This window comes from Neophocaena asiaeorientalis, unplaced genomic scaffold, assembly GCF_003031525.2.
Source record: "Neophocaena asiaeorientalis asiaeorientalis breed wild unplaced genomic scaffold, Neophocaena_asiaeorientalis_V1.1 scaffold189, whole genome shotgun sequence".
NCBI lineage: Eukaryota > Metazoa > Chordata > Mammalia > Artiodactyla > Phocoenidae > Neophocaena > Neophocaena asiaeorientalis.
In genome coordinates this window covers 707,616-731,518 of record NW_020174049.1, presented here as the reverse complement: position 1 = coordinate 731,518, position 23,903 = coordinate 707,616, and the positions used below count along the sequence as shown (strand labels likewise).

The 23,903-nt window shown below is 35.4% G+C and overlaps 1 protein-coding gene across 2 annotated transcripts in view; it reads left to right on the top strand.

Annotated features, from left to right (window-relative positions):
• Nucleotides 1–23,903, top strand: part of TBCK (TBC1 domain containing kinase) — a 225,683-nt gene that overhangs the window by 57,133 nt on the left and 144,647 nt on the right. For both annotated transcript variants that reach the window (XM_024754047.1, XM_024754046.1), the window contains exons 7-14: nt 8,839–8,899; nt 10,222–10,283; nt 10,540–10,601; nt 11,537–11,685; nt 13,293–13,431; nt 14,761–14,860; nt 22,724–22,773; nt 22,953–23,082. In XM_024754047.1, the coding sequence (XP_024609815.1) occupies nt 8,839–8,899; nt 10,222–10,283; nt 10,540–10,601; nt 11,537–11,685; nt 13,293–13,431; nt 14,761–14,860; nt 22,724–22,773; nt 22,953–23,082 (753 nt within the window). The remainder of the gene's footprint in view (nt 1–8,838; nt 8,900–10,221; nt 10,284–10,539; nt 10,602–11,536; nt 11,686–13,292; nt 13,432–14,760; nt 14,861–22,723; nt 22,774–22,952; nt 23,083–23,903) is intronic.

The following is a 23,903-nucleotide window of genomic DNA, read 5'->3' as shown; positions in this document are numbered from 1 at the left end:
TCATTTAAAGCTTGTGTTTCCTTATTTATTTTCATTTTGAATGATCTGCCCACTGGTGAAAGTCGGGTGTTAAAGTCCCCTACTATTGTTGTGTTACTGTCAATTTCCCCATTTATGGCTGTTAGCATTTGCCTTATGTACTGAGGTGCTCCTATGTTGGGTGCATAAATATTTATAATTGTTATATCTTCTTCTTGGATTGATCCCTTGATCATTATGTAGTGTCCTTCTTTGTCTCTTGTAATTGTCTTTGTTTTAAAGTGTATTTTGTCTGATATGAGAATTGCTACTCCACCTTTCTTTTGATTTCCATTTGCATGGAATATCTTTTTCCTTCCCCTCACTTTCAGTCTGTATGTGTCCCTAGGTCTGAAGTGGGTCTCTTGTAGACTGCATATGCACGGGTCTTGTTTTTGTATCCATTCAGCCAGTGTATGTCTTTTGGTTGGAGCATTTAATCCATTTACATTGGAGGTAATTATCAATATGTATGTTCCTATTACCATTCTCTTAACTCTTTTGGGTTTGTTATTGTAGGTCTTTTCCTTCACTTGTGTTTCCTGCCTAGAGAAGTTCCTTAAGCATTTGTTGTAAAGCTGGTTTGGTGGTGCTGAATTCTCTTAGCTTTTGCTTGTCTGTAAAGGTTTTAATTTCTCCATCGAATCTGAATGAGATCCTTGCTGGGTAGAGTAATCTTGGTTGTAGGTTTTTCCCTTTCATCACTTTAAATATGTCCAGCCACTCCCTTCTGGCTTGCAGAGTTTCTGCTGAAAGATCAGCTGTTAACCTTATGGGAATTTCCTTGTATGTTATTTGTTGTTTTTCCTTTGCTGCTTTTATTATTTTTCTTTGTATTTAATTTTTGATAGTTTGATTGATATGTGTATTGACGTGTTCCTCCTTGGATTTTTCCTGTATGAGACTCTCTGTGCTTCCTGGACTTGATTAACTATTTCCTTTCCCATATTAGGGAATTTTTCTATTATAATCTCTTCAAGTATTTTCCCAGTCCCTTTCTTTTTCTCTTCTTCTTTTGGGACCCCTATAATTCAAATATTGGTGTGTTTAATGTTGTCACAGAGGTCTCTGAGAGTCTCCTCAATTCTTTTCATTCTTTTTTCTTTATTCTGCTCTGCAGTAGTTACTTGCACTCTTTTACCTTCCAGGTCACTTATCCATTCTTCTGCATCAGTTTTTCTGCTGTTGATTCCTTCTGGAGAATTTTTAATTTCATTTATTGTGTCCTTCATCATTTTTTGTTTGCTCTTTAGTTCTTCTAGATCCTTGTAAAACGTTTCTTGTATTTTCTCCATTCTATTTCCAAGATTTGCATCCACTATTTCCAAGATTTGCATCCACTTTTTTTATCATTACTCTGAATTCTTTTTCAGGTAGCCTGCCTATTTCCTCTTCATTTGTTTGGTGTGGTGGGTTTTTACCTTGCTCCTTCATCTGCTGTGTGTTTCTCTGTCTTCTCATGTTGCTTAACTTACTGTGTTTGGGGGTCTCCTTTTTGCAGGCTGCAGGTTCGTAGTTCCCATCATTTTTGGTATCTGTCCCCAGAGGCTAAGGTTGGTTTAGTGGGTTGTGTAGGCGTCTTGGTGGAGGGGACTAGTGCCTGTGTTCTGCTGGATGTGGCTGGATGTTGTCTTTCTTGTGGGCAGGACCACGTCTGGTGTTGTGTTTTGGGGTGTCTGTGACCTTATGATTTTAGGCAGCCTCTCTGATAATGGGTGGGGTTGTTTTCTTGGCTTGCTAATTGTTTGTCGTAGGGTGTCCAGCACTGTAACTTGCTGGTCATTGAGTGGATCTGGGTTTTAGCGTTGAGATGGAGATCTCTGGGAAAGCTTTTGCCATTTGATATTATGTGGGGCCAGTAGGTCTCCAGTGGATCAGTATCCTGCACTCGGCTCTCCCACTTTAGAGCTATAGGCCTGATACCCAGCCGGAGCACCAAGACCCTGTCAGCCACAAGGCTCAGAAGTAAAGGGAGAAAAAGGAAAGAATTAAAGAAAGAATAAAATAAAATAAAGTTAAAAAATTAAAATAAAAAATTATTAAAAGTAAAAAAATTAATAAATAATTTCAAAAAGGAAAAATAAACGAAAGAAAGAAGAGAGCATCCAAACCAAAAAACAAATCCACCAGTGATAAGAAGTGCTAAAATCTATACTAAAAACAACAACAACAACAAGAAACGGACAGACAGAACCCTCGGACAAATGTTAAAAGCAAAGCTATACAGAAAAAAATGACACAGAGAAGCATACACATACACACTCACAAAAAGAGAAAAAGGAAAAAAATATATATACCGTTGCTCCCAAAGTCCACCTGCTCAATTTTGGGTTGATTCATTGTCCATTCAGGTATTCCACAGATGCAGGGTACATCACGTTGATTGTGGAGATTTAATCCGCTGCTCCTGAGGCTGCTGGGAGAGATTTCCCTTTCTCTTCTTTGTTCACAGATCCTGGGGTTCAGCTTTGGATTTGGCCCTGCCTGTGCGTGTAGGTCGCCTGAGGGCATCTGTTCTTTGCTCAGACCCAACAGGGTTAAAGGAGGGGCTGATTAGGGGGCTCTGGCTCGCTCAGGCCGGGGAAGGGAGGGGTACGGAACGTGGGGGGAGCCTTAGGTGGCAGAGGCTGGCGTGATGTTGCAACAGCCTGAGGTGAGCTGTGACTTCTCCCGGGGAAGTTGTCCATGGATCATGGGACCCTGGCGGTGGCGGGCTGCACAGGCTCCTGGGATGGGAGGTGTGGCTAGTGACCTGTGCTTGCACACAGGCTTAACATTTCATGCCCATCTCTGGTGTCCGCACTGATATCTGCGGCTTGCACCCGTCTCTGGAGCTTGTTTAGGTGGTGCTCTGAATCCCCTCTCCTTGCACACCCCAAAACAATGGTCTCTTGCCTCTTACGCAGGTCCAGACTTTTTCCTGGACTCCCTCCTGGCTAGCTGTGGCGCACCAGCCCCCTTCAGGCTGTGTTCACGCAGCCAACCCCAGTCCTCTCCCGGGGATCTGACCTCCGAAGCCTGTGTCTCAGCTCCCAGCCCCGACCTGTCCCGGCGGGTGAGCGGACAAGCCTCTCAGGCTGTTGAGTGCTGGTCGGCACCAATCCTCTGTGCGGAATCTTTCTGCTTTTCCCTCTGCATCCCTGTTGCTGCACTCTCCTCCGTGGCTCCAAAGCTCCCCCCCTGCCCCCCTGTCTCTGCCCGTGAAGAGGCTTCCTAGTGTGTGGCAACCTTTCCTCCTTCACAGCTCCCTCCCAGAGGTGCAGGTCCTGTCCATATTCTTTTGTCTATGTTTTTTCTTTTTTCTTTTGCCCTACCCAGGTACTTGGGAAGTTTCTTGCCTTTAGGGATGTCTGAGGTCTTCTGCCAGCGTTCAGTAGGTGTTCTGTAGGAGTTGTTCCATATGTAGTTGTATTTCTGATGTATTTGTGGAGAGGAAGGTGATCTCCACGTCTTACTCCTCCGCCATCCTGAAGGTCTCTCTCTTCCAGGAGATTTTTAAATTATTTTGGAAGTATTAACTCATTGATCTTTACCATATCTAAGATTTAGGATGACACTATGTTCTTCATTTTGTGTGTTTTCAGAACTAATTCAACAGTGGAGGAGGTAAAGCATAATAGTTAAGAGACAGCCTTTTGTAGTCAGAGAGAACTGGGTTTGAAATCTAATGCAGCAAAATATAGTTGTATGACTTAGGGTAACTAACTTCTTAAGGCTTTGGTTCTACTTCCATGAATAATAATAGTATCTATATTGTAAAGCTGTTGGAAAAATTAAATGAAATAACGTATATAAAGTACTTAGTATAGGGTGTTGCTTTGCAAACAGTCCATAAATGGTAGCTTTTATTATTAATATTTAAATATTCACAAAAACATGGTAGCTTACACATTGGCACTGCTTTTTCTAAGGGAAAATGCCAGATTTTCTGATTCTTTGCTATCCTTTTTTGTGAATCTCATTTTTGTTTAAAATCATAGCCTAAATGAAGAATTTTATTGGAATGTGAAGTATACATAAGTGTAAATGTGAAGTATGTAGCTTTTCCTTTTTATTACCATCATTTATATTTAAACTTGTTACTATTGATCTAGGTATGTCTCATATGAGTAATTTGATTCAGCAAATGTTGATGAATCTTTACTGTGTGTATAGCAATGCAGTAGGAATAAACTGTGATTAAGGTGCATTGTCAAAGAGTTTATAATTTAATGCAAATTCATTAACTTTGAAGATAAACACAGAGAGCTGTGTGAATTCCAAGAAAGGAAATATTAATTCCATGATAGGGGCTTCATGACATTTTTTTTTTCATGACATTTTAAGTGGTGCTCAAAGTTTAGAGTCCAGTTTTAAGACGGATTAAATCTTCTACCTTATCAAACCTTTAGATTTGATACAAAATATTAAGCTATTAATTGATAACACACCAACAGTTAACAAAGGGAACTTTTGGCAGGTTAGAAATTTTAAGGAAATAGACGAAAAGCTATAGCACTTTGCTAGGAAGATCTTGCCATATTACCAGAAAGTCAGTACAGCTGCTCTTCACCCAGAAGTTTCCATAGTCCAAAACATGTATAGGAGAATTCTGTATTAAAAAATGAGTACATATCTAAGAAACACCAAGCATCTAAAGTTGGCCTCTACTATAAAAAAGGAACAACGAATAGAGTTTACATTTTATTACAAATAGAAAGGACTTTATAATAAATGTATGTGTTCTTTAAGAGATAAAGGAAACAATTCAATTTATGAAACAATTACAGAAACTAGGAACCAAGAACATTTACTGAAAAAAAGCAAGAATCAGCTAAGAGTTTTAAGAGAAAAGAATGTAATTATTAAAATAAAGAACTAAATAAATGGATCATAGGAAACTGGACACACTGAACACTGAGTTAATCTCCCAGGATATGACACAAATAGATAAAAAGATTGAAAATATAAAAGAAATTTTAAAAGACAGACAAGATAGATTCAGATGTTCTAATATCTTATAATATCAAAAGTAGAGAGTAAAGTTCTCAACTTGAAAGAACATACTAATTACCTTGCAAGGCAAAAGAAAAAAAAAATCACAACATACAAACAACAACAACAAATAGCTAGAAATCTTATACTAAACTTTTAGGAGATGACTAATGATGAAATCGTGAGTAACATTTATTGAGCACTTCGTAAGAGCCAGGTACTTTTCTAACGTATTTACATCTATTATCTCAATCCGTACTCTTGCCAGTCTTATAAAGTTTATCTAATTACTATCTTTACAGATTAGGAAATTGAGGTACAAAGAGGTTAAACAACCTGTCCTAGTTACATAGCAGTAACTAATTCAGTAGATTTGTGTCCATCAATCTGTGTCCAAAGCTTTATGTACCCTTAACCAACGTGCTAAGCTGCCTTTACTAAGCTGTGATGTCTTTATCAGTGTTGGGAAAATCTTAAAATGTGCCAGAGAAAAGACATATTACCTACAAAGAATAACAATTAGATTGGTATTAAACTTCTTAGCAGTGTGAATGCAAGAAAACAGTGGGACAGTGCCATCAAAGTGCTGAGAGAAAGGATTTTGAATTCTTTAAGTCACAAAACTACCAGTTGGGAGTAAGAATTAAACAAAGGATATAGTTGGCCCTCTGTATTTGTGGATTCTGCATCTACGGATTCAACCAACCATGGATTGAAAATATTTGAAAAAAAATTCCAGAAAGTTCCAAAAAGCAAAACTTAAATTTGCCATGCAACAGTACTGTTTACATAGCATTTACATTTTATTTATAACTATTTACATAGCATTTGCATTGTATTAGGTATTATAAGTAATCTAGAAATGATTTAAAGTATAAGGGAGGATGTGTGTAGGTTATATGCAAATACTATGCCATTTTAAATAAAGGACTTGAGAATCAGTGGATTTTGGTATCCAAGTAGGTCCTGGAACCAGTCCCCCCTGGATAGTGAGGGATGACTATACAGAATTTTGATAGCCACGAAGAAAAAATTAGTAGTAGAGAAGTAACATGAGTCTGAATAGTAGAGTGTGTTCACTGTATTGCAAGTAATCAAATTTAACTGCTTCGTGTGTGTGTGTGTGTATGTGTTTTCATCACAGGATAGATAAATAGTAAGCATTTAAACTGAAAAGTTATTTTGGAGCCATATCCTAGGAGACTTTGAATGCTGTATTGAGAGATTTATATTTAGTTATGTAAGGTATGGAGGACTATTTAAAGTTTTTAAGTAAACTGAAATCAATTATTATTTTTTACTTTTTTTTGTGGTACGCGGGCCTCTCACTGTTGCGGCCTCTCCCGTTGCAGAGCACAGGCTCCGGACACGCAGGCTCAGCGGCCATGGCTCACGGGCCTAGCCACTCCGCGACATGTGGGATCTTTCCGGACCGGGGCATGAACCTGTGTCCCCTGCATCAGCAGGTGGACTCTAAACCACTGCGCCACCAGGGAAGCCCTGAAATCAGTTAATTTTTTAAGGTGGTTCTTTTTTAAAAATTTTTATTGGAGTATAGTTGTTTACAATGTTGTGTTAGTTTCAGGTGTACAGCAAAGTGAATCAGTTATTCGTATATCAACTCTTCTTTAGATTCTTTTTTTTAGGTCGTTACAGAGTATTGTGTAGAGTTCCATGTGCTATACAGTAGGTCCTTATTAGTTATCTATTTTATATATTGTAGTGTGTATATGTCAATCCCAATCTCCCAATTTATCCCTTTCCCCCTGGTAACCCTAAGATTGTTTTCTACATCTGTGACTCTATTTTTGTTTTATAGATAAGTTCATTTGTACTATTAGTTTAGATTCCACGTATAAGCAATATCATATGATATTTGTCCTTCTCTGTCTGACTTACATCACTCAGTAGGACAATTTCTGGGTCTATCCATTGTTGCTGCAAATGGCATTATTTTGTTCTGTTTTATGGCTGAGTGATATTTCATTGTGTATATGTACCACATCTTCTTTATTCATTCCTCTGTCAATGGACATTTAGGTTGCTTCCATGTCCTGGCTATTATAAATAGTGCTGCAATGAACATTGGGGTGCATGTATCTTTGCGAATTATGGTTTTCTCAGAGTATATGCCCAGAAGTAGGATTGCTGGATCATATGGTAGCTCTTAGTTTAGTTTTTTTTTAAGAAACCTCCATACTGTTCTCCATAGAAGCTGTACCAATTTATCTTCCTACCAACAGTGTAGAAGGGATCCCTTTTCCCCACACCCTCTCCAGCATTTATTGTTTGTAGATTTTTTTGATGGTGATGGTTCTAACTAGTGTGAGGTGATCCCTCATTGTAGTTTTGATTTGTACTTTTCTAATAATTAGTGATGTTGAACATCTTTTCATGTGCTTTTTGGCCATCTGTATGTCTTCTTTGGATAAATGTCTGTTTAGATCTTCTGCCCATTATTTTGATTGGGTTTTTCTTGTTTGTTTGTTTTGTTATTGAGCTGCATGAGCTGTTTGTATATTTTGGAGATTAATCCCTTGTCAGTTGCTTCATTTGCAAATACTTTCTCCCATTCTGTGGGTTGTCTTTTTGTTTTGTTTATGGTTTCCTTTGCTGTGCAAAAGCTTTTAAGTTTAATTAGGTCCCATTTGTTTATTTTTGTTTTTATTATCATTACTCTAGGAGGTGGATCAAAAAAGGATCTTGCTTCGATTTATGTCAGAGAGTGTTCTGCCTGTGTTTTCCTCTATGAGTTTTATAGTATCTGGCCTTTAGGTCTACAAGATTAATGTTGATAATAGTGTAAGTGATTGAGAAGAGAGAGAGGAATGGCAACTTGTTTTCAGTGATCTCTCCACCTGTAGTTCTAATTTCATAAGTCTTCAAGAGATTTTTTTCCTCTGTATTAAAAAAACAGAAAATCAGAGCCTCTTTTTCTCTAGAGACCAAGCTGTCTTCTTAAGCCTTTTCCTTCTAAGTCTATTTAAATGATCATATAAGTGTAATTTGTTAATAATTAGAGAAACATAATAATAGCCAACATTTATGAAGCATTTTCTTTATTCAGAAAATGCTAAGCACTTTTTTATACATCATATAACCTTCACTGTACCCTGTGTGGCATATATAGTTAATATTCCAATTTATAAATGAGAAAAGTGAGGCTTAAGGTGGTTAAGTAATTTGCCCAAGTTATATAATTGGTGGTAGAAAGTTCAACTTGGCACTCGGTAGTCGCTCAACACATGATCATTAGTTAAAGTTGTAAGTGTTTGATTTAAAACTCCATTCCAAGGAGCCCCATGAAGCCAACTATTAAGGAAACAACTAAAATACAGTGTATGTGTCTTATAAAGAAATATACCAGGTGCTATGGGAACACAAAAATGGTTGTCTTAAGTCACTTTGGGAAGAGGAAAGAGTGTCATGGAATGTTTCTTAATGGAGATAACAGACTACCTGGATCATGCTATATAAGTAAGAATTAATTGGGTAGATGAAAGGGTAATATGGCATCTTGGTCTTTTAATCAAATAAGACTCCTGGAGTTCCTCTAGACCACCAGGTATATGTAGGTCTCAAAAATGAAGAATGCTTGAGATCAAACTAAAATGTAATGATCCTTAGATATATGAAATGCTTAAGTGTTAAATATTATGCAACATTAAAAAAAATGTTACATCACCAATGATTTTTCTTTAGTGGAGCCAACACAAAAAATCTAATAAAACCTCTGAAGAGAAATAGAGGTAACTGATAAAATCATTTTCAGTGCTGAAAAAACAAGACCTCCCTGTGAAGAATGATGTAAATGTTAACAAGAATTTCTTTTCTCATTTTATTTAGGGAAGAAAACTATTTCAGAGTTTGGATATTTCTGAAAGACTAAAATTTTTGCTTACACTGGGTAAGTGTCTCACAATTGATTATCTTTCAACTATAAATATAATCTTTAGTGCCAGTAGTTATGCATATTGAGAACGTGTTCTTCAAGATAGTGGATACACTGAAATATCCTCACTTTCTTTAATTTTCTAATGATCAGTGGTAAGCATTAACAGGACAGTTTAAGAAGTTCCTTTGAAGTATTATAGGACAGCTTTCCTCATTCACTAAGGAATTATAATGTACATGGATATAATCTTAGCATGATCTAGCCAAGTAAACTAACTTGTGAAATCAAAATATGAGATTATAAAATTGTACTTCACTGTCGCAGTTGCCTTCAGGCAATGTGTTGTAACTTTTCAGCTTTCTACATGGTGAATTGTGTGAATAATGACTGAGGAAGAATGTTTATTTTTCCTTACAACAAGTTCATGTATTTTACATGTATATAATGCAAATATTTGTCATTCACATTTATAAAAATTTGTGTAATCCACTTTAGAGTGGAATAATTTAAGCACGTGTGGTAAAAATGGAGAGAAAAACAGTGATAGAGCACTTTGTGTAAAAGAGTGACAGATTGGTGTCCAGGTTAATAGGGTCTACAAATAAGGATTTGTATAGAATAATATCAGTAAATATTAAATGATAATGAATTGTAAATAAAATTTTATAATATTTACCTCTTTAATGTCAAAGATTGATAATATAGCTATTAAGGAGTCTTAGAGATCTATAAATGTTGTCTACAGATTAGAACTTATACTTTTTAAAAAATTTTTATTTAATTTATTTTTTTATACAGCAGGTTCTGATTAGTCATCCATTTTATACCCATCAGTGTATACATGTCAATCCCAATCCCCCAATTCATCACACCACCACCACCACCCTCCACTGCTTTCCCCCCTTGCTGTCCATACGTTTGTAGAACTTATACTTTAAATCCCAGAGAAACGTGTGTACATTCTTCAAATTGTATTTAATAAAAATAAATTAGTCTTATAATCGTAAAAATATACTAAAGCCTTTTTAAATAGTAATATGTGTATATACATATGGGGGGGGAAGAGAGAAAGAGAGAATCTTTACCTCCTTGAATTACTGCTTTAACTCACTATTTAAGGTGCTTTCAGTATCTATGATACAATTAATACTTAGTGTTTGAAGTATTTATTTTTATCAAAGCATGTAAGGAAAGTTGAAAAAGTCTCAAGCTTTTTAATATTCCAAGTTCTAAAACTGAATTACATAATTAAAAAAAAATTTATTAGAGTTCAATTCCCAGTTAGTATAAGTTAGAAAAGCAGCTTTAATTCATATAATTTTTCTGTTTTATAGACTGCATAGATGACACTATAATAGTTCTGGCTGAAGAGCATGGTTGTCTGGACATTATAAAGGTTTGTCATTAATCTGTTATTGAAAATTTATTTATTCTGCATACTTGGGATTCAATAGCAAACTATTTTAAAGCTATGTTTATTTCTGTTTAGATATCTGCTTTTTGACAGAGTGACAAACTAATATGAATTTCTTTAAAGTCCAAATAAAAACTTTCCAAAAAAGTCAAAACATTGTAAAGTAGCAAACATTTAAGTAATATACATTTTTAAATGGATTTTTTAAAAATAATTCTTTTCTCTCTCTATTTACCAGGAGCTTCCTGAAAATGTGATAGATCTTTTGAAGAAGTGCCTCACCTTCCACCCTTCTAAAAGGTTGATATCAAGAGTTTGGGATTATTACTGAGATCTTAGCATACAAGTAGTTAAGTTTTTAATACTAAAGGGTTAAATAAGAATATTAACATATATAGTAGTACATGATTGATATTGGTATCATAATTGTTAGTTATGGCTTTAATGTATGGTAATAAAAGAAGAAAAAGGAATTAACCATGGTTAGAAAACTGGCATATACCAAAAGCAGTTACTAGTTCATTTCCTAGCCTCCAATTAGAAAATCAGCTAAACTGTGGAATATAGATATGCCTAGATACAAATGACATGAGAAAAATGAGAACAAAAGTTTATTGGCAAATATGTATTATAGAAAAGAACTTAGATAAATGGTGAGGTAAGTTAATAATTGTTGATAATGTAAAAGGATTTCTTAGAAGTTTTATTATTTATTTTCATTTGATGATGTCATTGTTAGCCATCCAGTTGTCCCTAAACTCAGTAAGTATATAATATTTGAAAATAATATATTCTAATTTGTCTTTAGGAAAACATTTCCTAAAGAGAGGAATGGTATTAAAAGCATAGTTTTGGGTAAATATACCACATAAACTAAGAGAGTAGGAAGAAAATCAGAAGATTTTATCAGTTTACAATTTTATTATTTAATTAAGGTATTCAGTAAAGCAGGTATATGATGGTCAAGCTAAAAGTAAAAAATGGAGATGCTCATATGTAATAATTTTTTATCATAAAGTTCAAAAAGCACAACAAAGGTAAAAAAGTGTGTATTTATTTACAGTCACTTGATTCTCTTTTTAAAGGTATATATCTAGACTCTAATAAGGAGAACTTTATTATTTTCTATACTAATGAGGTAATTTTGACTTTTAACTATCCCTTGAAGTGTGCCATTATTCTAGGAAAATTTTAATGACTTTCATTCATGTTCCATATTTTAAATATTTCTTAAGGCCAACCCCAGATGAATTAATGCAGGACAATGTGTTCAGTGAAGTGTCACCTTTATACACTCCCTTTACCAAACCTACCAGCCTGTTTTCTTCTTCTCTGAGATGTGCCGATTTAACTCTGCCTGAGGATATCAGTCAGCTGTGTAAAGGTAATGATAAATACAACAAAGGATAGAAGTAATTCTGGAAGTGATTAAAATATAACCTAACATTTTAGTCCTTTAAATTTAATTTCTTTGGAGCAAGAAATTTAAGAATCAAGGAAAGGAAGTAGCACCAAACAAAAATTTTTTTATTATGTAAACCAAGGTCTTATTTTCATCTCAAATCTTAATGCTAAAATCAGATCTTCTAATTTCCAATGGAATTTCTACTACAACAATATTTGTATATCATATTTCATAAAATTTATTATAAATGATCTCAAAAAATCATATTATTGATAGGAAGTCCATATCATTATATTCCATGTTTGTAACAGAATATCACCTTTTCTCTTTTAATTCCTCTCTGAAGATTACAACTCTCAGAATGTGTGTTTTAGAGACACCAGTATGTTACCTTTATACTGAAAAATTATCACTACATAAGTTGTGGCAGGATATACTTACTGAACATTGGTTCAATCAAATATTTATTGAGTTTCTACTATGTTCCATACACTGTATCTGCAAGTATCATTTTTGCCAAATGCGGAGGCAGACAGACATTCAGTCGCACAATTACTGTTATAAATGAAGGTTAGTACGCACGTAGTAAGTGGAAGCAAAGCCTCCCTGAGATCTAAAGAAGGACTTCTCAAAAGAGGCAGAAATTGCCTCAAGACATAAAGATGGGACAGTGTGTGTTGGTTGCCTACCCAAGTGCTTTTTTCTGCCCTTCTTTCTTTCCTGCAGAGCTTGATATATCTGATATGTATATCCCATATGTCTCTGATACAGAGGGTAAAAATTACACTTTTTTCTCAAAGAAACTGAATACACAACCAATATGTATATCTGCATTTAATCCTCTGCATTTTGTAGTATGACTATTCTTTTTTATTTTTTAAATAAGCAAGAGAATTTGCTTATGAAGCTAGACTTGGATTACCACCAAATGAGCAGATTTCCTCCCCTCCCCTCCAGAATCTTAAAAATTTATGTATAGAGGCCTTAGTTGGGTTCAATTGTGTATTCAGTTCAATCTCAACACCACACATCTATCTCAAGGCTGTATTCTTGGAGCAGCTTCTGGGAGTGGGGAAGGCAAGCTGAACGCACTTTCCAAGGACAGGGGAAGGGGTGGGAGCCTCCATTTGCCAGGGTCCAGCTTGACATCAACTGGTTTTCATGTCTTTTTGATGACCTCCTTCAATAGGAGGAATACATAATGATGGGGTTCCAGGAAGGCCTCCCTAAGAAGTGCTACTCTGGCACACAGATTATTTTGAGCTAAAAATAAGCAAGGCCCAAAAGACTCATAAAGAACTTTTGGACTTTCCCCTAACTGTTTAAAAGAATTGAAGATGGAAGACCTGTTCCAGGAAAGAGTTATCACCCACAGATAATTACAGAAAATATGAACTCAGTGTGGTAAACAGGGAGGAACCTAGCAAGACCCCTTTGATCAAAGTCCTCTCTGTGTAGTATGACTATTCTAAAGGGAATCTTATTATGTTCTTCAGTTTTTACTTTTTTATAATGTCAGCTATTATTGCCTGTTGCCTTTTAATAAAAACAGAAGGTGTGATAGCTTTTTAATTTTCCATTAATAGATTTAAGCAGTGATTACCTGGCAGAAAGATCTATTGAAGAAGTGTATTACCTTTGGTGTTTAGCTGGAGGTGACTTGGAAAAAGAGCTTGTGAACAAGGAAATCATTCGATCCAAACCACCTATCTGCACACTCCCCAAGTAAGGAAAGAAAACTTCTCTTGGAAATGAGAAAAATCTAGTAATAACTTCTTTTTAATTTGATTTTTTTTTTCTTTTGGTAGACATTCCGAGTCAGTGATTATGAAAGCAATTGGGAGTCAATACCTTGTTTTCTTGGCAGGAGTTCCTAATTGCAGAGTTCCCATCAGTGTTTTTATTATTTTAATAAATATCGTTTTTTAATAAATAATTTGTTTTATGATCTATTTGAAGTAATATTGAAGTTAATATTATGGAACATCTCACAATAGTTGGTGATCAATAAAAGAAAAAATGTACAAATTAGAAAGAACAGTAATGTTTAAGAGAGTTAATAAACTAGGCTAGTGTTCCCATTATGAGGAACTATTTTTTTTACTTCTAATGATATTTTAAAATGTACTCAGTGACCTCAATGCTTATGCTAGAGATCATCATGGTGCTAAATCACTGTTGAGAAAAATCTGCAGAACTGCATAAGGTCTTGGACACCATCCTGTAAATTATCTAGAAGTTAAATAACAATACAACCCTAAGGGCCAAAATTGTCACTGTTCCATTGCTCTTCATATTTATTCATAAAGAAGAGAACCTGAATCTCTTTCCACCAGTGCCTTAAAGTTTTAATTTTAGATTTTAGAACTAGACTTGATCTTTGTAGGTAACTGTAGAATTCATCTGCTGATCATTTCTTTCTTCACATGTAAATTTTAGGTTAATTATTTGAATACACCACTAGCTCTCTACATTTTTCCCCTCTTAAGCTGGTTTTTAAATATTACTTTAATTATACTGTTCACACAATGAATTAAGTAGAAAATTAGGAAATAAGATGATGGAAATTATAAGAATAAATGGTTTGAAGGATATAAAAATTCTCAAAAGTAATTCTCTAAAATTCTAAATGCATTTATTATTCAGTATTCTTTCTCCTGAGGAGTTATCATCATTAGCATCTTTCTTTCTTGTTCCCTTTATCATTTTTTACTCATATAAACTTCCTCAGGAACACATTTACATACTGTCAGGAGAGTAATTTAATCATTGCACCTGCATGAGCAGAGAGTATAAATCATACTCTTGTATTACTAAAATGCTTTATATTTATATACTGTATTTATACCAACTCAACATATATTTAAAAATGAAAATTTTTTGGAGAAATTTCAGCCAACAGTTACTTTTTTATTAACCCATTCAGTCTAAAATTTCTTTTTTTCTTTTGTTGAAGAGATTGATAATTTAGAATAAATTTTCTACAAGAAACAATAAATCAGATTTCTGTGCTCACTAAAATAATTTAAAATAATTTTTTTAATCTCCTTTCAGTTTTCTCTTTGAAGATGGTGAAAGCTTTGGACAAGGTCGAGATAGAAGCTCACTATTAGATGACACCACTGTGACATTGTCATTATGCCAGCTAAGAAATGTAAGAATGGTATTTTGGCAAATTTGCTTCAGAACTTTCTCCCTTCCTTCCTTCTGTTTTTTTTTTAATAAAACCTTACAGATACACATGAATCCTTAAATTTCTGCCTGGTACTATAAAATATGTGAGAGTTTCTTTAAGCTATGTGCCCAGGAGTGGCATTGTTGGAAAATAGGATCTGTACATCATCAGCTTAGTATATGTTGTTATATTGTCTGTTCATACAAGTGGCCTTATCACTTTATCTTTTTACTATCGTTGGATAAGGGTTCTCATTTGTCCGCATATGTGATAGCACATGGTCTTATCAAATTAAAAAAAATTATTGTTCTGAAAGGTGTAGAATGGTATTTTACTATAATACTAATTTTCAATTTCCTGACTTTAGTACAGTTATGAGCCTTTTCATATTTTTTGCCATTTGCTTACCTCTCTGTACATTGCTAGCTCATATCTCTTGCCAGTTTTTTTGCGTGATTTCTTACTGATTTGACTTTTAAAAATGTATTCATTTACACAACCTTTGTTGGCTATACAGACATACCTCAATTATCACACTTAGCTTTATTGCACTTCAGACATATTGCATTTTTTACAAATGGTGGCAACCATGCATCAGGCAAGTCTGTTGGCACCATTTTCCCAACAGCATTTGCTCACTTTGTGTCTCTGTGTCACATTTTGGTAATTCTTGCAGTATTTCAAACTTTTTCATTATTATTATATTTGTTATGGTAATCTGTGATTAGTGATTTTTATGTTACTGCTGTAATCGTTTTGGGGCACCATGAGCTATGCCCACATAAGATGGTGAACTTAATCTGTAAATATATGTTCTGACCATTCCACCAACTGACTGTTCCATCTCTCTCCCTCTTCCCCGGCCTCCCTATTCTCTGAGACACAACAGTGTTGAAACTAGGCCAGTTAATAACCCTACAGTGGCTTCTAAGTGTTAAAGTGAAAGGAAGAGTTTGTCATCTCTCACTTTAAATCAAAAGTTAGAAATGATTAAGCTTATTATTGATGAAGGTGTGTCAAAATGTGAGATAGTCCAAAAGCTAGGCCTCTTGTGCCAAACAGCCAAGTTGTGAATGCAAAGAAAAAATACTTGAAGGAAATTAAAAGTGCTACTCCAGTGAACAGTGATCTTGATAGAAGATGAAACCAGCCACAACATTCCCTTAAGCCAAAGCCTAATCCAGAGCAAGGTCCTAACTCTCTTCAATGCTGTGAAGACTGAGAGAGGTGAGGAAGCTGCAGAAGAAAAATTTGAAGGTAACAGCGCTTGAATCATGAGTTATAAGAAAAGAAGCCATCTCTAGAACATAACAGTGCAAGATGAAGTCAGCAAGTACTGATGTAGAAGCTGCAGGAAGTTATCCAGAAGATGTAACTAACATAATTAATGAATGTGGCTACACCAAACAACAGATTTTCCATGTAGATGAAACAGCCTTCTATTGGAAGAAGATGCCATCTAGACTTTCATAGCTAGAGAGGAGAAGTCAATGCCTGGCTTCAAAGTACAGACTGAGTCTCTTGTTTGGGGCTTATGCTGCAGCTGGTGACTTGAAGTTGAAGCCAATGCTCATTTACCATTTTGAAAATTTTAAGACCTTTAAGAATGATGCTCAGTCTATTCTGCCTATGCTCTATCAGTGGAACAATAAAGCCTGTATGACAGTACATCTGTTTACAGCATGGTTTATTGAATATTTTAAGCCCACTATTGAGACCCACTGCTCAGAAAAATGATTCCTTTCAAATGTTACTGCTCACTGACAATGCACCAGGTAACCCAAGAGCTCTGATGGAGATGTACAACAAGACTAATGTTGTTTTCATGCCTGCTAACATCCATTCTGCTGCCCTCAGATCAAGTCATTTTGACTTTCAAGTTTTATCCTTTAAGAAATAAGTAAGGCTAAACTGCCATAGATAGCAGTTTATCTGATGGATCTGAGCAAAGTCAACTGAAAACCTTCTGGAAAGGATTCACCATTCTAGATGTCATTAAGAACATTCATGATTCATGGGAAGAAGTCAAAATATCAACATTAACAGGAATTTAGAAGAAGTTGATTCCCCAACCCTCATGGAAGATTTTGAGAGGTTCAAAAATTCAGGACAGGAAGGAACTGCAGATGTGTTGGAAATTGCAAGAGAACCAAAATTAGAAGTGGAGCCTGAAGATGTGATGGAACTGCTGCAATCTCATGATCAAACTTTAAATGATGGGTAAGGATTTGCTTGCTATGGATGAGCAAAGAGAGTGGTTTCTTCAGATGGAATCTAGTCCTGGTGATGATGCCGTGAAGATGTTGAAATGACAACAGAGGATTTAGAATATTACTTAAACTTAGTTGATAAAGCAAGCAGCAGGTTTTGAGAGGATTGACTCCAATTTTGAAAGAAATTCTGCTGTGGGTAAAATGCTATCAAACAGCGTTGCCTGCTACAGAGAAAACATTCATCAGAGGATGTGTCAGCTGATGGGGCTGTCTTCATTGCTGTCCTATTTTAAGGAGTTGCCAGGGCCACCCAACCTTCTGCAACCACGAGCCTGGTCAGTCAGCAAGCCCTCAGCATCGAGGCAAGACTCCCCCCCAGCAAAAAGGTTATGACTTGCTGAAAGCTCAGGTGCCAGTTAGCAGTTTTTTTAGCAATAAAGTATTTTTAATTAAGGTATGTGTATGGTCTTTTTTTTTCTACATAATGCTATTGCACACTTAATAGACTACAGTATAGTATAAATAGCTTTCATATATACTGGAAAACCAAATAATTTTATTTGCTCACTTTGTGTCTCTGTGTCACATTTTGGTAATTCTTGCAGTATTTCAAACTTTTTCATTATTATTATATTTGTTATGGTAATCTGTGATTAGTGATTTTTATGTTACTGCTGTAATCGTTTTGGGGCACCATGAGCTATGCCCACATAAGATGGTGAACTTAATCTGTAAATATATGTTCTGACCATTCCACCAACTGACTGTTCCATCTCTCTCCCTCTTCCCCGGCCTCCCTATTCTCTGAGACACAACAGTGTTGAAACTAGGCCAGTTAATAACCCTACAGTGGCTTCTAAGTGTTAAAGTGAAAGGAAGAGTTTGTTCCAGGGCCACCCAACCTTCTGCAACCACGAGCCTGGTCAGTCAGCAAGCCCTCAGCATCGAGGCAAGACTCCCCCCCAGCAAAAAGGTTATGACTTGCTGAAAGCTCAGGTGCCAGTTAGCAGTTTTTTTAGCAATAAAGTATTTTTAATTAAGGTATGTGTATGGTCTTTTTTTTTCTACATAATGCTATTGCACACTTAATAGACTACAGTATAGTATAAATAGCTTTCATATATACTGGAAAACCAAATAATTTGTGTGACTCGCTTTATTGTGATATTTGCTTTATTATGGTCATCTGGAACCAAGCCCACGGTATCTTTGAGGTATGCCTGTATGTGGTGCGTTTATGTTCTCATCTGTGGCTTTTCCTTTAACTTTTTGATGGTGTCTTTTAATGAATAGAGTTCTTAATTTTATCAATGCTTTTCTTTATAGTCAAATATGTTTTGATATATTTTGCTTATTGTAACATTTAAATTTAATGTTAACATTTACCAAGGTTACAAATATATTTTTATGAAGTTCTTCTGTATTTTCTTCTAAAAGATTTAGACCTTTTTTTCCACATTTTGTCCATTAATTCACCTGTATTTTTTTTTTTTAGTAAGATGTGAGGTAGGTATCCAAAATCACATTTCATTCATAAGAAATAATCCCTTGTCTCAGCACTACATATTGAATAATTCACTCTTTGGTTTTTTGATCTGTAATGTCAGCTCTTTCATGTATGTGTGGATATGTTTCTGAGCTTTCTCTTCTGATCTTTGACCTATTGGTATAACCTTAGCCAATAACACACTATATTAATACATGGTTTTATATGAGGTCTTGATGCCTAGCAGGGGAGATGCCCAGTTTGTTCTTTAACGTGAACTCTAACATGGAGCTCTTCTATTTGATTTTTATAATCATCTTGTCATTTCATTTTAAAAGTATAGGATTTTGATTAGAATTGCATTGAATTTGTAGAGAATTGATATCTTCAACATATGAGTCCTATTTCTTGAACATGGTGTAGATATACCATTTATTTAGGTCCTATTTTATATCAAAATTTCCTTTTTAGTGTCTATATGTTATCAGATTTATTCCTAAGATAGTAAATTGTTGGTCTTATAAATAGGATGTGTGTATGTGTATATATGATGTTTCTTACTCTGAAGTTTGTTTTGTTTGAAATTAATATAGCTATTCCAGTTCTCTTTTAATTAGTGTTTCCATGGTATATCTTTATCCCTTTACTTTTAATGTATTTATGTCTTTATGTTTAAAGTGGGTTTCTTTTAGACAACGTAGAGTTGGATCTTTCTTTACTTTTTTTTTTAAGTAAATTTATTTATTTATTTATTTTTGGCTACATTGGGTCTTCATTGCTGCACACAAGCTTTCTCTAGTTGCGGCTAGCAGGGGCTACTCTGTTGCGGTGCGCGAGCTTCTCGTCGCGGCGGCTTGTCTTGTGGAGGCTTCTCTTGTTGCGGAGCATGGGCTCTAGGCACACAGGCTTCAGTAGTTTTGGTGCACGGGCTCAGTAGTTGTGGCTTGTGGGCTCTAGAGTGTAGGCTCAGTAGTTGTGGCACACGGGCTTAGTTGCTCCGTGGCATGTGGGATTCTTAACCCCTGCACCACCATCTTCTTTACTTTGAGGTGTAATTTTGCTAGATACAGAATTCTAGTTTGGTTGTTTTTATCTTTCAGTACTTTAGACATTTCACCCCACTCTCTTTTTTGCTTACATGCTTTCTGGAGACCCGTCTGATGTAATTTTTATCCTTTTTAATCATAGTTATTTATATAAAATTCCTGGTCTGATAATTCCAAAATGTCTACCATATGTGAATCTGGTTCTGAATGTCTTTCTTTTACATTTTAGCAGGCCTTAACAATTTTTTTTTGAAAACCCAACATGATATATTAGTAAGAAGCACAATCATAAATAGACCTTTAGTGCAAGATTTCATGTTTATCTAGTTGTTGTGTAGCTTTTTTGTCAGAGGGTAAAGTTTTCTCAAGTGTCCTTGTTCTTATCTTCCTTACTGCCTTTGGGTTTCCCTGGAGACTCTTTTATATAGGGTCTGAGGCTTGCAGTTCTTTCAGCTGGAATCCCCTGTATTATACAGGAACTCTATATATGGAGATAAGATAGGGGAGGGAGATAAGGTTGGAGGGATAATCCTATCATTAGGTCTCAGTGTTTTAGTGAGCCTTTGTCTCTGGGCCTGAGCTTCTCAGCTTCCCTCCCCATTTCTTTAGGTGAGACAGGAAGGCTAGAGAGAGCTGGAATTGGGTATTTCTTATCCCCACATCAAAGACTAGAGGGGCCTAGAATCTTGTATTTCCCTTACCCCAGGTCATTTAGACTCTGGTAAAATAGTTTCCCTTGAGGGCAGGCCTTTACTTTTGACAACAGGGTACTCTGGGAGCAGTTTAAAAGTGGTTACTTTGCCCCTCCTCCTGCAAGAGACAAGAGGGGATTTTTCTTAGACTTTCACCCTGAGAACCTGTTGGGATTTATAGAGGTAAAACTCAAGGAAGTGTGGAGTTTCCCCTAGGGCTGGGCCTCCAGAAGTTTTTATCTCTCAGCTTAGTCCTTGGCTAAATCTGCAACGATTAGTCAGTTACCCTTCAAATGTTCTTACCAGGCTCCAGCAGTAGCTTCTGCTCCACCTTAGCTGTGATTGTCTATATTTGCCTGTCTCTCCAGTTTTCCAGGGAGCATTTTTGCCCTGATCCTGATGGCTCTAAAAAGAGCTGTTGATTTTCAGTTTCTTCCATTTTTTTTCTTGCTGTTAGGGCAGGAGGGATAACTTTCAAGCTTTTGAGTGTTGGACTGGAAGCTAAAACTCCTAGCCTTTTTATTGTTGTCTATAGCCAAAGATAAAATAGATAATTTTCCTTGTTGTCTCTCTCTAGGCTAGCAGTTCAGAGCCCTCTCCCCACCCCATGGCCAGCACATACACACAATTCTGTCTTTACTGGGGTGTAGCAGGGTCTCCTCCAATTTGGCTGCCCTTTTAATCAGGTGCCTGAGCCTATGTCCCATTGTGCTCTAAAACCCTAGGCCACAGTTATCAGTAAGTATACTTTAGTGCTAGCTTACCTCCTTTCTCTGTAAACCCAGCTTTGTGTCTTACGTCATTGCATTTTTGTTACTCTTTTAGGCTTTTCCTGTCATTTAATATTTTACACATTATACAATAGGGAGATATTAGAATCTCTTATCTGCTATAATGCCAGGAACAGAAAATTAAAATATATGATGATTACACCTGATACCCTAAACTTATCATCTCTTTGAAGAGAAAGAATGTGTACAGTGGACAAAATAAGTACCAATACAAGGTGGTAAACAATAAAGTATATCCAAAACATATGGTTTCAACTGATTGTATTTAACTCTTAATTTGTTTCTTTAATTTAAATATAATCCAAATTATATGAATACAAGTTGAATGTAGGCTTCCATTTTATTTACTTCCTCAGTTCCCTTACATTTCCACTTCTGAAATTTAAAATACTTTTTTTCTATAATTATTCAGAAAAAATATTAATGTTGATTTTTAAAATAATGTAGAAAACAAATAATAATTTTTATCTTATACTTTTCTGTATAAGTATTTTTGCCTTTTTTAAACCCTTAATATGCTAAATTTTTAACTAGAAAAAAGCAGACAAGTTACTAATAATATTTATGACTTTCAGGGCAGTAAAACCTAAGCTTTAAAAAAACATGTATGTTAATAATGCAGTAAAAATTGGGTAAAATCTTATTTTTCAACTTAGAATTTTAATACGTGAAAGCAATACCTCAAGGTTTAAGGGCAAAATGGGATAAACGCATGTCAAATTTTAGAGAAAAGTTAGGCATAAATCCAATGTTTGCCAGATTCTCTGTGCTGGGTTTTCTTTGGCTTTTAAAAATTCTGGGAATAACTCACATGGATGAGTGCACAGTGACTCTAATCAGCAGAAGGTCGATGCTGGCTACGCAGGGACTTCGATCTTCTGTGTCAGTCCCCAGAGGAGCAGACATGCTGCCCTCTAGTTGGAAGTTGAACTGAACAGCAGGGCAGCAGGCAGGGTGGCATTAACTTTAATCACCCTGCTTAGCATTTGTCTAAGATTTTACTTTACTACTGCCTACCTTCTTATGATTTTGGAGAATATCTGTAATTCTGGCAATGTCATCATTTGGTGTAACATTTATTATAATGACTTTGTGAAAAAAATAAAAGAATTGAATTTTGTCAGTTGATTTATCAGCCGTTTGAATCATCTATGTTCAAAGTATGATGTGAGAAATTCTTTTGAATCCTTTTTATTAGCATCTTACTTTTGTCTTAGTTTGTATTAATGTCAAAACAAAAATAAATCTGACTTAGAGGGATATGTATGCAAAAGTACATTTTAAAATAATATTCATATAATTTTAAAATATCCATTTATTAAATTTCATACTAATTTTAGTATTTCTGAATTGTGTTTGGAAAACAATTATTATAGGTGTCTAACCTTTACAAGAGATACCTGGAGGTTAAAAAATCAAAAACCAAAAAAACAGTTCTTCACAGCAAGGTATATTTGCATATTTATGTTAGGAATGAATTTTAGATTCTATCTTATACTTTTCTTGGTACCTTTATAAATTCATAATTTTAATGTTATTTTTCCTTTTAAATATGGATCAGCGTTTCTGTCTCAGATCCTAAATATCACAAATACTTTCTCTCTAAATTCACAGAGATTAAAAGATGTTGATGGAGAAGCATTTTACCCACTACTTGAAGATGAGTGAGTATATCGTCTCCTTTTACACTTATTTTTCCTTTCTGTTTATATTATACTAGTAAGAAGCTTGTACATTTTCTTTGAAAAGTATTTCTTAAAAATAACACAAATATATGGTGTTTTTAATTTAAAAAATTTTTATACCTTTTGTCAATTTTTCTGCTTTTGTTTCTTTTTTACAGTCAGTCTAATTTACCTCATTCAAACAGCAATAATGAGCTGTCTGCAGCTGCCACTCTCCCTTTAATCATCCGAGAGAGGGACACAGAGTACCAACTAAACAGAATCATTCTCTTTGACAGGCTGCTAAAGGTAGAGATTCTAAACTGTAAAGTGTTATAAAGAGCCCACATACAATCCTTATTTTTTATTTCATTGGTAATTCTTAGGGAATCTTGATGTCATGAGAACACTAATTCTTATGAGCTATCTTTTCTGATTAACTTTAATTATAAAAATGATACCTGTTCATAGTACATAAAATTAAAAAGTAAACAAGATGCAGAAATCTATGCAAAATCATATTAGACAAAATATTAATATCTGTACTATTTAAAGAACACCTAAGGGGAGTTCCCTGGTGGTCCAGTTGGTAAGAATCCGCCTTCCAATGCAGGTGACATGGGTTCAATTCCTGGTCAAGGAGCTAAGATCCCACATGCTGCAGGGCAACTAAGCCTGCGCACTCTAGAGCCCGCGCACCACAACTAGAGAGCCTGCGTGCCACAGCTGCTGAGCCTGTGCGCTGTGGAGCCCGTGCCCTGCAACTGCTGAGCCCACGTGCTCTAGAGCCCGTGCACCACAACTGGGGAGAAGCCCATGTGTCACAACGAAAGATCCCTGCATGCCGCAATGAAGATCCAGCGTGCCGCAACTAAGACCCAGTGCAGCCAAATAAGTAAATGAACACCTAAAAACCAAAAGAAAAAGCACTATTATCGAAACAGAGAAATGGATAAAGAATGCAACAGGACTACAACTAGTCAGTAAATCAATTCAAAATGTGTATCCTTACTAGGAATGAAAAAAATTCAAATATAACTTTTTCTTGCATACTGAATTAGCAAAGTGAATAAAGGTATATTGAGATTGGAACTCTCATTCTTTTTTTTTTTTTTTTTTTTGGGGCCGGG